At 37.7% G+C, this 18,644-nt stretch overlaps 1 protein-coding gene across 1 annotated transcript in view; it reads left to right on the forward strand.

Moving 5' to 3' along the window:
• LOC137399676 (talin-2-like) overlaps window positions 1-18,644 on the forward strand; it is a 72,580-nt gene that overhangs the window by 25,229 nt on the left and 28,707 nt on the right. Inside the window, exons 15-31 of the mRNA XM_068085863.1 lie at window positions 1,276-1,509; window positions 3,266-3,367; window positions 4,450-4,632; window positions 6,693-6,851; window positions 7,152-7,508; window positions 7,968-8,111; window positions 8,255-8,374; window positions 8,547-8,631; window positions 8,733-8,959; window positions 9,250-9,408; window positions 10,387-10,518; window positions 12,510-12,711; window positions 13,280-13,453; window positions 14,308-14,552; window positions 15,270-15,431; window positions 17,040-17,180; window positions 17,539-17,550. Coding sequence (XP_067941964.1) covers window positions 1,276-1,509; window positions 3,266-3,367; window positions 4,450-4,632; window positions 6,693-6,851; window positions 7,152-7,508; window positions 7,968-8,111; window positions 8,255-8,374; window positions 8,547-8,631; window positions 8,733-8,959; window positions 9,250-9,408; window positions 10,387-10,518; window positions 12,510-12,711; window positions 13,280-13,453; window positions 14,308-14,552; window positions 15,270-15,431; window positions 17,040-17,180; window positions 17,539-17,550 — 2,838 coding nt within the window. The remainder of the gene's footprint in view (window positions 1-1,275; window positions 1,510-3,265; window positions 3,368-4,449; window positions 4,633-6,692; window positions 6,852-7,151; window positions 7,509-7,967; window positions 8,112-8,254; window positions 8,375-8,546; window positions 8,632-8,732; window positions 8,960-9,249; window positions 9,409-10,386; window positions 10,519-12,509; window positions 12,712-13,279; window positions 13,454-14,307; window positions 14,553-15,269; window positions 15,432-17,039; window positions 17,181-17,538; window positions 17,551-18,644) is intronic.

The raw sequence follows: 18,644 nt of genomic DNA on the forward strand, positions 1-18,644 counted from the left end.
TCACTAATAGTACTCGGACTACATTAGTTTGTGATGTCACTAATAGTACTCGAGCTACATTCTTTTCTGATGTCACTAATAGTACTCGGACTACATTAGTTTGCCGAAAAACAAATTTTACTATCAATTTTACATTGGTAGCAAGTTATACTTGATACATTGATAGCAGATATATTTCTCTATCAGCAGCTAACATACTTGACCCTGTTCTACTGTGTTATGAACTTCACATGGCTTATAAACTTGAGATGGTTTATAAACTAGGGATGGTTTATAAACTTGAAATGGTTTCAAGATGTTTCAGCTCTACTTACTTTATGTTTAATGTTTATGTATTTTTATAAGCATTATATATATATATATATGTGTGAATTGAATGCTTTATAATGATCATGAAAATTCCAAACAAATGCATTTGTGACTGCAGATTGATATGAAATAAGTGACTACAGCCACTTCCTTCACCACTTCAACACTATTCATTTGCGCATATGATTTCTGGTTGAGTTTTATTGTCAGGATTTTTATACTCACAATTTTTATACCTAAAATTTTGAGAGCAAATAGGTAACGAGCCATAAGGTTTCCTGTCATTCACTGATGGCTGTGGGCATGCGCTCGCTTTTCCTGTATACTTTTGTTAGGATTGTGTGGTTAACATAGTCCAGTTTGGCTCACCAAATGGCCCAGCAGCCTCATTGGTTTTCAGCAATAGACAAGTTCACAATTTGTTTTATCAAGGTTATAACAATGTTGGTTATGTCAAGAATTCACACAGGTTTTAAGAACTGCAGTAAAATATAACATAGGGAGTTGGCTGCTCTTTTTCTAAAGATGGTTAAAATGGAAGAGAGCTGTGTGCTTCTCAACTAATAATGGTCATCAAACTGTCCTTTGAGTTTGCTATACCACGCATTATATGAGTGAACAGGCAGGGAAGGTCTCTAATGGCTAATACCAGCTAGATGTGAGCATGTGGGCCTTAGTTCTGCGGATAGTGTAATAGTGTCCATCTGTTGGTTTCAACACAACTTTAGCTCTTGAACCTCTTCTTTACTAGCCAACCATATTAATGCAGTTGACTCTTACTTTCACCGCTGCTGCTATCCTGGCACGTGATTGGGCGCACTCCTCACAGAATGATTATTAAATCTCAATGTTGTAATTGAGTTTTAATTTAAAACTCCTATTTGTAAATTATGAGTTGCATAGAAAACTCCTTTCAATTCTTATGATTGAATCAAATTGTCAGCATTGAGTTTGCGTGTGTCTCAGGTCGGGGAGGCGAGCGGTGACATAATGAGAGACGTGGGCTATGATGAAGAGGACTCGCGCTATGAGGACGCCTTGCTCGCCTTAGCCAAGGCAGTTGCTAATGCTACAGCTAACCTTGTCCTTCGGGCCAAGGCTGTGGCGAACAATGCAGACGAGCAGGCCTTGCAGAACAAGGTCATATCCATGGCCACCCAGTGTGCTCTCGCCACCTCGCAGCTTGTCAGTTGCACCAAGGTCAGTGATGTGTCTGCTTTTTATTTAAGTTAAGCAGTCGAACCTCCTCCTACAATTGCCTTGAAACAAATCTTCTAGCATATGACACAAATATTTGACGGCACACCGCTAACTAACCCCAACATACCATATTTAAGGTTTCCTAGAGCATCGCAGTTTTATAGGTAAAAGTGAAGTTTTGTGAAAATAAAAATAGTTAAAAAATTATAAAACCAATTGAACTATATAAACAAAGTTCGAGTTTCTCTAGTGTAAGTTAGCGTGGGGTACGGCGCACGTCTCCACCACCATATCTACCTCTGAACCTAGGCATTTCCAAATATCCTCTTCCATTCATGGTTTTTCTAAGGCACTATATCAAGAACAACCTTTCTATTGGTCATTATATTATTATGTAGTTCTTTTTACAAAAAATTTGGTTTTTTACACACTTTTATATAATGCATATATTTTAATTCTGTTAGGTATTTCTTAAGGAGTTTCAACCGGTGTTTAAAATGCGGGAAAAACTAAATAAAGCTATAGTTTATTCTTATTTAGTGGTTTTTTAACATATTTTATGATTTTTAATATATACATAGTAGATTATCAGGCAAATGAATTTTGCGTAGATATTTAAATTTACTGAATATCACTACTATTAGCCCAAAAGCATCTAGACTCGCGGTGTCGCTGGGTCTAGCGAACATCCCCAAGATGTTATTAATCTCGTTGCTTTTTCTCAATCATAATATTTCCATTCAGCTATTCTGTGTGCGTTCGGTAGTCGGCATCAAAAAAGCTCATGTTAGTGGCTTGACTATTTGGAAATGTTTCACGCAACGTCATTGCTGTATTTAATCTAGTAGACAATTCCATACATTAATTGCATTTCAACAAGATTTGTTCAGCGCTTCCAAGTAGACAAACTTGTAAAACGCTAGCTAAGTCAACAAACAAAATAGTTCATGTAACGTCTTTCACAGATTAACAGTTTCTGGTTCAACAGACCTTCATTGTCACTAAGCACTATGTCAAGGTCATTTTCTGGTGACCTTTGTAGCTGTGCCTTGGATGATGGGAACAACTTGGTAAATACACAAGTAAGGCAGTGTGTTTACACTGTTCCTTGTGAGATGTCTGGTCTGGTTGTGAGCCACTATTAATAGCTTAGGGTGGTCATTGTAGTCCTTGGCAATAGTCTAGATGACCGGTTAGTAGGGTATTGATCTGTTGTCTGACTCCTATTGCAGCTTTGTGTGAATGCGTGCAAGGTAAGATAATCGCTGTTTGCTGCTTGAATCATGGCATAGCTCCTTTCTAATTCATTGAGTATAAGATATTGGCTCTATTTGCTCTTTATGAGCTATGTCTTTAATGGATATTTTTCTATCATTGTTCCTGTGAAAGAGTCTTGTTTATTGTATTGATTCAGACATTTTCTTTTCTACTGTGTCAGCGTACTCAAAGTTTGATCCAATCAGATTTTACGATTACAGTATGTAAACAAGTTTGATGAAATCCACTAACATTACAAAATATCCAAGTTTTCATATTTTTGTTTCGTAGAAGTGGCATTGTCATGGCTTAACCAGGGAGAACAACTCCTATTAGAAAAACGAACCAGCTTCATTTAGAATAGCAGTATTGTGGCTTTTCTCGTTTAAGTTTGTTTTACAATATAGCTTAGTGTAGTCATACTGAGCATGCTTAGTAGACGCTGTGGCACTCTGCAAGTTATATTGTACCCTTAAATGAGTAAGTTTATTACATGTAGGTGGCTGCTCCAACTATATATAATCCTGCGTGTCAGGAACAAGTGGTGGATGCAGCCAAGTTAGTAGCCAAAACAGTGGAAGGAGTCGTGCAAACGAGTCAGGTATGTAACTGGTTTATGTTTTTTTTTTGTAGCATGGTTGTCCGTAAATGTGTTGCTCTTGTCGGTCAGAATTGTATGATCATACTGTCATATAGCCGCCCATAACTATACATTTGCCTTTTAAAATTCAATTTGAATCTATGGTAATGCATGTGAGAAAGCAGTTCTTTCTATAAGCCACTGTCTGTGACAAATTGGATCGAATATCTAAGCAATTAATATTGCAAAAATGTCAAGATGTGAAAAGTGTTAGTTGGTCCTTGAGACTTCCCAAAATCAATTTTTTTAATCAATTTCATGAAGTCTAATTCTGTGTGTTAATAAACATCCAAGTAACATTTGTAGTGGTCACGCGAACTGTGTGTCAAGGCTAGCAACAATATATGACTCAGCCACTTGTCAACAAATTGTCAGCCTTATTTTTTGCTTTGCGACGTTATGACTACTTTGTGGAATAATATGGTCGATGTTTCAGGGCAGCCTTTTTTCCAAGGGTGATATTTTTTTGAACCGGATTGATGTTTTAAATTGTGCCAATCTAATTGTATCGACATAATTTATGTTGATCTTTGCTGGTGCTATGGCGGCCATGGCTATATTTTTTGCATTTTCTATTGTATCGACCTTTTATCGATCTAATTTGTGTCATGGGTAGTGGCTCTGCTTTGTGTACCTGCTCACATATTACATGTTCGTGTTAATGTTACTGTTTATGTTTTCTATATTATCATTAAGTCAAGCACGAGTGTAGCCGGATTTTTAAGTTGACAGTTGAGTGCTAGCGAATGTGATTGTCACATTATTTTTCAGTTAACTGTTCATTCATGTTGTCTATTCACTAAGTCATTAAAAAAGGCCTCGCATTAAAATATGACATAAGTTCAGGACATTTACATATTGAAAAGTACACTTCTAAGCCGGTGCCATTAGGCTGTTTATTTTTAGGAAATGCCATAGATACAACTAGGTACACACATGAGTCAGTTCATGTACTAATTTCTTGTTGGAGGTTCAGTCAGACATTTGAGATCCTTGACTGTTATTGTGCGTAGAGATAGCCACATAATCTATAGCTCTTGTAGGAGGCGTGTCACGATGACAGGCTGCTGGGGGAGTTGAGTACTGGGGCTCAGCTCGTCACTCAGGCACTCAATGCCCTCCTTTCCTGCATGAAACATGGTGGTGCTGCCGACGAGGACACCGTCGACGCTATTCTATCTGCCACCAACAAGCTTTTCAACTCCATGGGAGATGCTCCTGAAATGGTGAGCCCATTTTTGTATGTTATATTTTTGGCTTTTCAGTGGTGGGTTTGGTGGGTGGTACCATAGAGTTATCTCTCCCTAGAGTGATAACAACACTAGCGTTTCCGGTGCCAACAAGAAGCATTTAGGCCACGCCCCTTTTTTGTGCTAGTCAATCGTAGTGATTGACTAGATTAATTAGAATGGTAAACAAGGATCATGAATTTCCACAGTTAAGATAGTAATTATTGCTCATATTAAAGAAATGATGATTATAGTTTATTACTCTAATATATGCTTATTATTTAAAGCAATTCAATACCTACATGACTTGCAAAGGCACTGAATAGATAGTGTTAAGTCAGTGAGTTAATGCAATCTGTTACTCATAGATAAGATAGATAGTCATACTGGGGTTGTATTACATTTGTGTGATGGGAAGCTAATCGACTGCCATCAACTATGAGCTATACTACCCGGCGTTGACCGAGTAATAAAAAAGTCTTTGGACAGAAAATTTATTTTTATATAACATTTACCATTCTAACTTTTAAACTTCATATCATGAGAAAATATTTTCAAGCAGTTCAAATGAATTAAAAAAAAAAAGAAAACAACTGTAAAGGTTTTCAAGCTTTTTCAAACAACTACAACTTTTAAATTTCATATCATGAAATAAGTTTTTTGTTGAAATAAATTAGGAAGAAAAATGAAACTGCAAATGTGTTTAAATGTAAATGTGAAATAATTAGCAAGTAATAGCTAAATATAATCTGTTTAGTTATAGTTACAATGAAAAATTATTTAATAAATAAAGTAATGCAAAAGTCTATTTTATTTTTATATAATTATAATTTAGTATAATTAAGTATAATTTATTTTTATTTAACATATAACAACATTTGCCACTCTAACTTTTAAACTTTTTGCTTGCTTACATCGAGCAAGGATTTCCACTAACTAGTGGACATCTTTGCTTCAAGTTAGTTTATGTATTTGATTGATGGGGATGGCAACGGCTGTTTGTGGACTTTGGTGTCAATAAATCACTCTATCACCATACAATGTCAATACTTTCAGTTGATGGCAGTCGATTAGCTTCCCATCACATCAATGTAATACAACCCCAGTATGACTAAATATCTTATCTATGAGTAACTAATTGCATTAACTCACTTAACACTATCTATTCGGTGCCTTTGCAAGTCATGTAGGTATGGAATTGCTTTAAATAATAAGCATATATTAGAGTAGTAAACTATAATCATCATTTCTTTAATATGAGCAATAATTACTATCTTAACTGTGGAAATTCATGATCCTTGTTTAACCATTCTTATTAATCTAGTCAATCACTACGATTGACTAACACAAAAAAGGGGCGTGGCCTAAACGCTCCTTGTTGGCACCGGAAGCGCTCTTGTTGTTGAAGGCACTGTTATCACTCTCTCTAAGGGGAGATAACTCTATGGGTGGTACCATGTTGGTGAGAGTGTTTTTTTGTCAATTATTGCCTGCAGTCTTTAGTACTAGTGTGGATTAGTATTAGATGTTGATAAGGTCTGGGAATAAGTGATACATGTATTCTTTTGATGGCTACATGGCTGGAACTGACCCCTATTGAAAAAGTGATGTAGAGTTTATCCACAGTTTTCTGTATTTGAAAAGGTGAGTTGTCAACAAGCAGGGTTCTACTTTGTTCATACTTTGAGTTTGTCCTTTAGAGTTTTTCCTTTAGACAATAGAGTTGTCCTCTAGACAATAGAGTTGTTCTCTAGACAATAGAGTTGTCCTCTAGACAATAGAGTTGTCTTCTAGACAACAGAGTTGTCCTCTAGACAATAGAGTTGGCGACCCATGAGTTGTCAACTGCGAGCTTTGTGTGTGCTGCTAACAGTACCACGCTAACACTGCTGGATTTCAGTTCTAGAGAAAAAAACAATTCATAGAAAATTCTGGACATACCAATGGCAAAATATTGCTAACACATTTTTGATATGTTTTAACTTTAAAGTTGTCTAAACTTTCTGTGTGTACGGATGTAATGACATTCTCTATCACAATGACTTTACATTGTACAGGTAAAACAGGCGAGGTCAGTGGCTCAGGCTACCTCTTCCCTTGTGAACTCCATCAAAGGAGAGGCTATGGAACACAGTGACTCTGACATGCAGAAGAGGCTGTTAGGAGCAGCACAGGCGTTGGCCGATGCTACTTACCGTATGGTTGAGGCAGCCAAGGTAAGCCTTGGATTAAGCTTATTTTGCCGACATCAAAATTTATCACATCTCTCTGCGTACTGTGTCGTACCATTAGATAGATGGCTGCTGATTCGGAGTTTTGCACTGTATGCACATTTACAAAACGAGAAGCAATAGCTGAACCGAATAAGAATGTTTGGAGTTATCAACCTTTTTGTAATTTAAAGGTGATGACTACTAAAACTCTGCATTTGTTTCGCTGTGCTTTGTACTTGCCTGGCTGACAACTCAGAGTTCTTTGCTCTATTTTCACATTGTGCTATACTTTTTATTTCTAAGGGGTGTGCTGGCAATCCGAATGACTCCAATCAGCAGCAGTCATTACGCTCGGCAGCGGAAGACCTAAGATCAGCTACAAATGCTGCTGCTCAAAATGCCCTCAAGAAGAAGCAACTCCAGCTTCTAGAGTCAGCGGCAAGACAGGCTTGCTCTGCTGCCACCCAATTAGGCAATGCGAGTGAGGCAGCAGCTCACTTCAATAGAAACCAACCTTCTCAGCAAGAGCTATCAGCACAGTGCAAGCAGGTTAATGAGCATGTACTGGCGCTCTTCGGGGCTATGAGGGATGCCCGCAATCATCCAGAGTCTGCGCAGGCAGTCAGAACTCTGATAGACAGTAGCAAAGCTCTGCTGCAGGTTGGTACAGTTTAGTGTTTGACAGGTTTAGTTTTTCACACATTTAAGACATATTTCATACGTGAGTAAGGCATCAATGATATTAAGAAATAATATGTCTAACATAATCTATAATCTGTTTTTTTAAAGAAAAGTGCTAACATTACTGTATGATTAGCTCCCCGAAGATGCCTGTGTGTCAGTAACAGCCACCAGCTACCGATGTGAGTTCAACAAAGAGATCGTCTGCAGTACTCGTTGATTCACTCCATCCAATGCGTCTTTATATATAAGTCAAAACACATTCTTTTAGTATTGTGTATATTTTATTTCGATAATTAGAGTAATTGTTAGATTATGTCAAGCGTTCAAATGCAGCTGCCAAGCTGTTCTAGTGGTTCATTAGTTAGTTATTCTCATTGTTACGCTGTCAGTTGTGATATGTTGTTGTCAATACGAAAGGCGGTATGTTTTGCATAGCCGGGAGGAAAGATGTGTTCTGCCGCCAAGGCAGCTGTACCTACTATTGGAGACCAGGCAGCGCAGCTCTCTGTCAGCAATGCAACACGAGGAATGGGTGTGGCTCTGTCAGAGCTCCGCACTGCTGCAGCCAATGCGGACGAGGTTGGTTGGACTATTTCTGATTAATATATAACTTAGCTGCTATAATATAGTCAGTAACCTTAGTAACCATCTTATAAACTTTTTAAAATTTAGTTATCTTATGATAATGAGTCTAGTGGGACCATAACACATGTCTGCTTTAGGTGTGTGGTGGTATGCAGATAGAGGGTGCCATTGAGCAAGTCAAGGGTCTTCAATCAGAGCTTAGGGACACTCGACAAGCTGCCGTCAATGGAGCTCTGATGCCTTTGCCAGGAGAAACTGTGAGTTATTTTCCCTCGTTAGGAGGAGGTTTGAACTTATTGCATAGTATCCACAAAAGTTTGTACTTCTGAAGTTTCACTCTGCTATAGAGCATTATCAGCATTTTGATTGTTTGTAGGTCTCTTGCTGTCTTGTGACTTGCAATCTGCAATTGTTTGTTTTTCTTTGCAGTCTGAGTCCACTTCTCTTCAACTAGGTCAGGCCTGTAAGTCTATGGGCGCTTCAATGGCTGCATTACTTACTGCAGCTGCACAAGGTATTTCGATGTCTATGGCTATAAATCTATGGCTATAAATCTATGGATATATGCTTTTTCTTGTGTACATTTGATGCCACCATGCCTACACTCTGTTATAGGCAATGAAGAATATACATGCAATGCCTCATTGGAGACGGTTGGTGCATTGAAACATCTGGCATCAGCTGTTCGGGGGGTTTGCGCGACCACCCCTAATCGCGATACTGACCTGGCACTGATAGACTCTGGTAGCGATGTGCTAGACAAGAGCGGCCAATTACTAGAGGAAGCCAATCGAGTTCTTCGAGACCCAAATAATAGAGATAACCAGATGAGGCTTGCGCAGGTAAATCAACACACTATTTTCCTTTATGCTGGTTTGTTGACATTTTTTAACGTTAGTCATGGTGGTGTTACTACAAAAGTTTGGAATGTTGATCTCATCTTGTTTCTTGGAAAAGTTACTTTTTATGTTTAAATGCTCTCTTACAGCCATCTTCAGGGTGCTTGGTCTTTAGGCTTAACACAACTTGTAGCTTTTTTCCACGATTTCTACTCTTATGATTCTCAACTCTATTTACTTACAGCTTTTTAGTTCTGCTGGTTATCCTGTTCATGTTTGTTTTCTATTGTCAGGTTGCTAAGGCTGTGTCTCTCGCTCTCAACTCATGCGTGAGTTGTCTGCCCGGTCAAAGGGATATCGACAACGTGCTCAAAACTATCAACAACTCTCAGAATGCTTTGGCTGCCTCTGCCTTCCCTCCTGCAGATGGTAGATCTTATGCTACCCTCCAGGTAGGCTATTGTTGTATATCGTCTCAACAATGGAGATGTATTAACATAGTCTTGCCTATCTGTGAGGATATTCTTATTTCTTGTTAGTCATGAAACTAGGTTAAGGTTTCATATATGTACGTATATCGAAACTTTGATTGCGTCCTGTAATCGATGACGGTCTGGTGGGAGATTTTAGTAGACAAACATGCATTATACACATGCTATGTTATTTTAACCTACGTGGCCTTGTGATCAAGCCCGAAAATCATATCAATAAGCTATCTAAATGTTGTTATACTGGCTGTGTCATGTAATGCAGCTAGTGCGATGTCTAGAGACACAATCATAAGGTGTGTCAGGCTGTTTTGATGAGTTTTCTAAGATGAACTCGCACCAAATTTTCGGTAAGTTCATCAGAAAGTATTGTTATTTCTCTATCGTTTGTGATTGTTTTTGATGTTCAAGGTGATCTGACTGTCAGGATGTTTCAAGATTAAAATCAATAAAACTTGATTGTCATTAAAACACTCAGAGCCAACAAAAGTCGTTTATAGTTGCACTAGAGAATGTCAGAATAGAGACGCATAGCGATTCAATTTGAACGCAATAGCTGATATCAACTATCACAATGATAACAACTAGTGATATCATTTTGCGTGCATTTTTTCCTAAGCATTCTAATTACGATCAAGTTTTATCGATTTTAATCTTAAAACATTCCGGCAGTCAGATGAGCTCAAACATGAAAAACAATTGCAAATGATAGTAAAACACTTTTGATAAAATAAAATACCTCCAATATTTTCTGGTAACATCTTCAAAAATTTTGTGCAAGTTTTTCTTTAAGCCAACAGTGGTAGGTTTAACCTTTGACCTTACACAATGGTATGTTAATTGGTTTGTTTGACTGGCTTCTCGTAAGATCTCCAGTTGGTGATATTATGTTCGTTTCTTATTTTCCAAAGTTAACCCTTATAATTTATTTTGTTTCTGTAGGATTCTCTGGTTGGATCAGCTGGTGAGTTGAATGCAGCGGCAGCTGATATTGTCTCGGCAGCGCGAGGAACACCCCAGCAGCTGGCAAGCAGCAGTAATGTGTACAGCAACAGCTATGTAGCATTTATTGAGGTGAGCAGTTCAGCAGGTAGTTATGGCAGATGGCTTTGGTTGTCACTGAAATAATATTATTTTAGGTCCGTGTTATCTTGTATGGCTGTCTACAGGTGGTTAGGTCCTCGTTATCTTATGTGAAGGTCAAGTGTCAACAGGTGGTTACTGGATATAGCGTTAATGTTTACAACTCACTCCATAAGGCATAGCCCGACTCTATCATTAATAGTGAGCTGGTGTTACTCGTATTAGTGTAACACAAACTATAACTTACCTAATTTATATAAAAACTTTTATCAGCATTTCAGAATTAATATTTTATGAAGTGCTATTTAATTGATAAAAAACGTTTGAATTTTTTCCTATTAGTTTTTTACAGCTTTATATGATATATGCCATGTCCATTATGTAGTGTAAACATAGGTGATTATAATATAGTATATGTCCTCAATACGCAGTTCAAAGAATTTTAGATTTGGCACTCATGCCATTTAATTAGACAGCTAGAAACAGGTAGAATTTATTATGAAAGTCTGGCATATGTGGCATATCTGTTGTTAGTATGTAAAAGAGGAGACACGGAGAGAAGTTGGAGCTTCAGAGTGCTGTGCTGAGTGACATAGACAATATTTTACTGTTCTTGGGCATTTTTTATACTTTTAAAAACATAATCAATCAGATTTTGTAATTGTACTGTTCATGATTGTGCTGTCTACCCAATCGATTGATTATATGTAGTCATCCGCCACAAACATCTCTACTAAATTCTATTGAAGTGGCATAATTTTAATTGTTTGTTTCTAAATAATTGTCTTGGTAAATCGAAAAAAAACTATATGAGTATTACTACTACATATACCTATTATAATTATCTCTAGGCAGAACTATGAAAACATAATCATCACCTAAACTGGTATAAAGTAAATTGAAACAACTTTCTACTAACACTTCAACGTTGGACTTGCTAAAATCTTTTCCATCAGTTATAAACAAAATCGTAATTGTTTCTTGTCTACGCACCGTATAACTCTCATTTCTGTTAGTAGATCATTATTCAACCATTTTTCTGGTTTTCAAGACTTTAGGCCATATTGTTTTTATTTGTATACTTTAGGAAAATAATCTGCATTACGTCAATGTCCTCGTACAGAATAAGCAAACATTTATGTTGTTTAAAAGACTCAAATCGTATCTCCAATCTGCCTGACCATCCATTACATTCCTACTTTTCAGACTATACCAGACACCAACACCTTGTTAATTTACATTATGGAACAGCATTCTACAAAAAGAGCTTTTTCTTTCAATACGCATAATTTACTTTACTATTTTTTGTTTTTGTCTCGAGGTCTGATTTTCTGTAAATGGCCTTGACCTGTGATAATAAAGTTAATAGCTTTTATTAAGATTCATCACTAGTTTAGAGGTTTGTTTAAAGAATTCATGCGTAGAATTCCTAAGCTGGCTTCACGCATTTATTGCTAAAGAGCACATTGTTGTCACAGCTTACAAGAAGTCCTAAATACTTTTTCCAATGCTAAAGATGTAAATAAGGAGTCGTACTAAAAGTTGAGGATTCACACAATTATGACATTCCATTTATATCTTAGACTCCATGAGCGACCGATTTAAAAAGTTTCAACGAATGAGAACTATTTTTTGAGGTGAGCAACTTACTTTTTGGATTCGTTTCAACCTGCCCGTTGAGCGATGCCATGGTCTGTTGACAATCACTTCTACATATGTATGTGTCTATGTATGTGTCTATGTCTATGCAATAATACTTATAAGTTTATAGCGATCAGTTAAAACTGAGTCATTGTCATCAACCCAGGTCAGCTTAAAATAAAAGTGTCTACCCTTTTTGGCATAAAAAACTATCATTCTAATAAAAATCTCAAAATCTGCAGGTTTTTTTGTATTCAGCTCATTATTGAATGTTTGAGCTTTTGTACCATTTCAATGTCCTACGATAGCCTAACTTACATAGCAAGGCGTACTTCTTGTAGGATGGTATGACAGTGGCCGGAGCAAGCAAAGATACGGAGGCTCAGCAACTGATTGTTGGTGGTCTGAAGGGAGTCTCCCTTGTCTCCAGCAAACTTCTTCTTGCTGCCAAGTCGCTGCACTCTGACCCGTCAGCACCCAATGCCAAAAATCTGCTCGCTCAGGCTGCCAGGAATGTGACAGAGAGCATCAACTCTCTCATAGGTATGCTGTCATAATTATTGGTGGCTGGTTTTGCAGTAGCAGAGCCATAAGGCCTTAACTTCTTTGCTAGCAAATTAATTTTTTTACTGGGACATTATTACATATTTGGTAAAATCTAATATTTGACAAGGGTGCGTATATATTGTCCTAACTTTTGAACCATGCGGTAAAGATAAAATTAATCGCTTTTGGTAGTACTACTAGTCAATAAAAATCACCCAAAGTCCATAGATCCCAAATTAGTGAAAATCTGTAGCTTTAATGAGTCTCACATGACTGGCATTGTTAAGAAGAGATACTATTATGAGAGATACCTTATTGGAAGCCCAATTGCTTAACTCATACGCATAACAACTTACACATAAGTTGTAACCCCTACATGTACGGTATCACACCTTATGCACAAGGTACGACCCCTTACGCGTAGGGTAAAACTCCTGATGCCTCAAGTACAGCCCCTTATGTGTAAATTACGACCCTAGCATGTAGGCTATAACCTTTTACGCGTAAAGCTATAGCTTACATTCATCTCTGCATCTATGAGTCAACTGTCATGGCTCTATCGCAGACACATGCACAACAGCTGCTCCTGGACAAAAAGAGTGTGACAGCGCGCTGAGGGAAATTCAAGCAGCCTCCACCCTCTTAGACACACCCAATGAACCGGTAAATGACAACTCCTACTTCCAGTGTCTCGACGCAGTCATGGAGAGATCTGGTCAACTTGGCCAGTCTATGACAGGTGTGTAGTATTATGGCGTGTTTGATCCATAGAGTATCAGTGATACCTACACCCTTTGTGAATTGTGGCATCTCCTGGCAAGTACTTTGCAGTTTCTTTTTGCGGAAGGTAGTTATGATTAATGACATGTAATGGTTATGAAATGTTGGGTGATCTGTGATCTCTGGCTGGTTAAACTTGCATAGTTGTTGTCAATGCTATCAGCTGAGTCTGAGAGAACAGCTGTAATGTTATGACACAACATGAAGAGTCTTAATAGAGTGAAGGTGAAGGAATTTATTGGCTATTGAGTCAGCCATGTTAGCTCAGTTCAGTAATATCAGCCTTTAAGCCACGTCTTGTAGATGCTGGAAAACTTTTAATACTGTCTTTTATTCTATATCTTTGTCTTTTATTCTCTATCGAGATATCTAACAATATTCTATCTTTTGGAGATTCATTTGCAATAGGACACTGTATATGTGTGTATGGCTGATATTCTTCTATATTATTTCTGTCATAGTGATAAATATGTCTATTTTTTCTGCTGAACTTTTTCAATGGCATTTCTATTATATATCTTGTCTTTAAGTATGACTACTCATCGCTGTGTGTAATTGGCTAGAGTGCTTGATCTGCAAACAACAGATTGCGGTTCAATTCCCCATAAGGCCACTTGTGGTGACAGGAGTGACATCCAGCCTTAAAATGGGCATGTTTCCAACCATTAAAGTTTCTTTGCCACTGGGCTCAGACATGTTCAGCCAAAATCACAAAGCCATTGTTTGTGCATAATGGCTCTTATTTAAGACTTACATTATATCATGCTCGATCTCCAAGGGATTTTTCACCTACATTGCTCTGCATCTCTACAGGTATAGCCACCTACTCTCGTGAAGGAAACATGGAGTCATTTTGCGTGTCGGTCCGACAGTTCTCTATGGCTGTATGCACCCTTACGGAGTCAGCAGCTCAATCAGCGTACCTGGTCGGTATTGCTGACAAAGCCTCAGAACCTGGTAAACCCGGACTCGTAGACCAGTCACAGTTCTCTAGAGCCAACCAGGCCATTCAACAGGCCTGTCAAACATTAGCTAGTCCTACCAGCTCTCAGTCGCAGGTAAGATCATGATTATGGCAGGCGTGTCAAACTTTACCTAACCCCACTAGATTACAGTGGCAAGTCGAATCTCAATTTCACCACCTGCAGATGATGGAAGGTGACTGAACAAGTTTTCAGTCATTGCTTTTTTGTTATTTGATAATTCATTTTAAAACCAGAGTTTACACATCCAATTTTATAGTATGTATATTTCCAATCAAATATCAGATATTAGCTGCTATCCTGTGAGTATTGAGCGTTTTGAGTTAAGACTTTTAAAAAAGATTAACAGAAAGTTTCAAGGAGAACTCATAGTAACTGACAGAGCTCGCACAGCTTTTATTTTGTCCTCTTTTTGACGAGCTGTTTTTTGTTTGATGGTCAAGTTTCCTGTTTATTGCTGTAAGGATTAACAAGGAAACTAACCTATCAGTTTATAAGTTGTCATTCATCGCGGTAGGGAATAATATATGCCTGAAAAACTAGTATGCAAATCATACATCCAAGCAGTTGCTTGCCGGGGAGCTCTCTAAAGCACAGCGTGTAAGAAATTCAGCTTAACAGAAGCATTAGTAACTTTTTTTTAATTGTTTTTTGTTAAGACCTAGAATTTAAAACACCTATTTTTGTGTTTTTATTGGTTTTGATAAAAACTTATGTATTAAAGACTTCATTCTCGTCTTGAAACTATTGTCACACTCTACGTAAGCAAAGTAAGTATATATTCTATTTCAGGTGCTATCTGCAGCTACAGTTGTTGCTAAGCATACCTCAGCACTGTGCAATGCGTGCAGAAAAGCTGCAGGTAAAACCAATAACCCGGTTGCTAAGCGACAGTTTGTGATGAGTGCCAAGGATGTCGCCAACAGCACGGCTAGCCTCGTCAAGTCCATTAAGGTCAGTCTCAGTCTTTTTCTTGCCTTGACACATGTAGGTGCAGTGGCTAGAGAAGCAGGCTTGTGTCAAAATAGTCATGCGATAAGCGAAGCATTGAAGGGCTGGTTAAAAGTTTGACAACTTGTGCATATGAACAAATCTGGAATTTTTTAGTTACAGTTTTGCACCAAAGAATCCAGTTTCAGTTTTTAATCTATTCATCATCTGCATTAACTTTCAGTAAGCTCACATGTTGAGTAGAGAGATATCTGTTTATAAAGCATTTGTAGCATCAGATAGATCTTCATGTTGATGTTTGTACTCCTCAGTTCTAGACCAAGGTCATATGTTATACAAGGTTGTGGCAATGGGCAAGTCGTGATGCCATAACTTGATGTATGACTTGTCACGATAGATGTATCTAAGCCTCAAGAGTTTCTGACTAAAACGGCTGCACAATCACATTATTAAAACTATCTCAATCGCATTGCTCTGATTCAGTCGGAATCAGTCCTAACAGTGCTAGATGCTATTGCCATTGGTGTTGGAGTTGTCCTTTCACCGTTGCCTTGATAGCCGACATGGTACTCTTCACAGCTCTTCACGCCATTTTAATTACTATCTTCATTTGGTGCTTCCCCTGCCTTCAGAACGATTTCAATCGCACAGACCGTACATAAAATATCTCTTAGCGGGTTGATGACATCATTATATGCAAGGTGTCAGCTGACATATGCAATAGAGTATATACGATATAGTATGCATTTTAGTCGTAGCAATAAATGTCAGAACCCCATTATGATCAATATCATGCATGCGCAGTGACATCATAGACATCTGCTAACGCCATTTGACAGAAACTCAAAAGCCAACGATGTTTTTTTCTATAAAAAGTCATCTGTACAGCGTAGAAGCTTGTTATTCATGATAGAACAAGTAGATTAGGCAGGTCAGTAATTGTAGGATTAGGATTTCAGTGGTTGAAAAGAGTTTCGCGATTTCCAAAATCACCGGACGATTCGGTATTGCAAATTTGCAATATCGAATCGCGATATGTATTTATAGCTGATTTATGTATGTTTTTTATAGATTATATCGCAATTTCATTATTATTATTATGTGAAAGAGGCTAGTAAATTTTTGTTAAGATGTATTTGCATATTTTAATTTGAAGAGAAACTGCTTTGTTTTTGTGATAATTAGAAACATTTATTTCATGAATGTCTGTATGTGTGGAGGGCCATGGAAAAATCCTATTATAAGACTAGCAAGCCTGTGCTTTTTAGTTAGAGTATCGCTCACTCTGAACGTCATCAGCCGTGAGATGAAATGCCATTGTTTATACGGTTGACGATATCTATTTAAACATCGGCAGTTTCAAACTGTCTGCAGTCAAAATCGCCACCAAACAGTAAAATCGTTATATCTGCGAAGCTCTCTGATTCGATTTCTCTGTCCTACATGCAGACAGCTTTTATATGCTGGTTTAAATCAATAAAAATGGGGTGACACTATTTATGTTATTAGTCTGCCCACCAATCAAAATACAGCTGCTAAATAGATTCGTGTCGCATTTATCAGGTAGGTGCCTTTATTTCAAACATGTTCAACGAAAGCTTTGTTTTGCAGACATTGGATGGAGATTTCACTCCACATAACAAGCAGCTCTGTGCTGAGGCCTCTCGCCCTCTTATTGAGGCTGTAGAGAAACTGACCAATTACGGCTCGTCACCTGAATTTGCAAGTATTCCTGCTCGCATCAGCAAGGAGGTAGGTATCACCAGGTCTTTCGTCATGTTCGTTTCTTCTCCTTGCTGAGCTTGAGTCATAAACGCTGAGATGTTGAGGCTATTGTATAATCTATAGAAGCTGTTAAAGACTCGCGATTCACTTTAAGGAGGAGACAATTTCAGCCATAGCAGCTGATGGTATAGGTGTTAGTCTGAGTGTGTGCATCAAGGTTTTACCAAGCAGGGGCCATATGTGTCAGTGTGAGTCTATGCGTCACAAAGAAGAGGGCTTTATTAATTATTATTGTTTTATAGTTTTATTTGTTTTATAATCATGTTTTATATTATTATATTATTAATTATAATTGGCTTTATTATTTTCTGCTTTTCATTAATAGGTGGATGATCCAGTAAGTATGTGTAAGCCTACAACTACCACTTTATGAATATAACTCTATGCTTTTAATTTACTCTACGATAATAACTCTATGGCTGTCTTTAAGAATCATAATAATTATGTGAGATTGTGCCACTTTTGCGACTAGCTCAAACGTCAGTGGCGTGTAGCCATATTGCTTGGAGAGAGGCAGTTTTTCGCTGACTTTATGATACGGGTGGTGGTTGTTGGTCTCTTACGATCAGTTTCACCTTATTCATCGGTAACAAGCTGTCTTCTTGTCCTAGTAATTCTTTCTCATTGCTAACATTTGTCTCTGCTCATCTCTAGTGATTCTTGTTGTTACAAGTCTATCGTGTCGTTTCACTAAACATAGCTAAGGGAGGGTGTCGTGTTTAACACAGAGCAATGGCTCAGATGAAACTCTTTCAATAGGCAAGCAGTCCAATGGAATTCAGTTTGCGCTTGGTGTTAAAGTTGCTGCGAATGTGTAAATCTAGCGTTTACAGCTAAATTCATAGAGTCGAAACACAATCCTGCCAAGGTAGTGCCATTTATAGGGTTCTAACTTAATATCCTGCCAAGGTAGTGCCATTTATAGGATTCTAACTTAATATCCTGCCAAGGTAGTGCCATTTATAGGGGTTTACCTCAATATCTTGTCACGGTCGTTACATTCACAGAGTTTTAATTCAATCTTGCCAAAGTCTTGACATGGTAGTGCGAAGATTTAAACTTGCGATCCATTGTATCATACATGCTCCATAATTCCAAGGTTTTGTTAATTATTGATGACGTAAAATGATCGCCCTAAATTTAGTAATTATTAAGTAAAAAAAGCACTGACTTTTATTGATGCGTTATTATTAGCATACACTCATAAAGCTTTGTTATAAGGAAAGAATTAGGGTATCATAGCCTGAAATCATTAAAATAATCTCTGGTCTCGATATTATTGAGGCATCTTCCGGGCTTACTCTGCCTAATCAAGGCACTAACTATTAAGTTCTCTTACGATTGCTAGAGGTATGCGATCAGAATTCAAACATTAAACATGCGCCGAAAGTATCCTTGGTTCGTAGTCAGCATTGCCTTTCAGGTGAAAGA

Source organism: Watersipora subatra, chromosome 7, assembly GCF_963576615.1.
Source record: "Watersipora subatra chromosome 7, tzWatSuba1.1, whole genome shotgun sequence".
NCBI lineage: Eukaryota > Metazoa > Bryozoa > Gymnolaemata > Cheilostomatida > Watersiporidae > Watersipora > Watersipora subatra.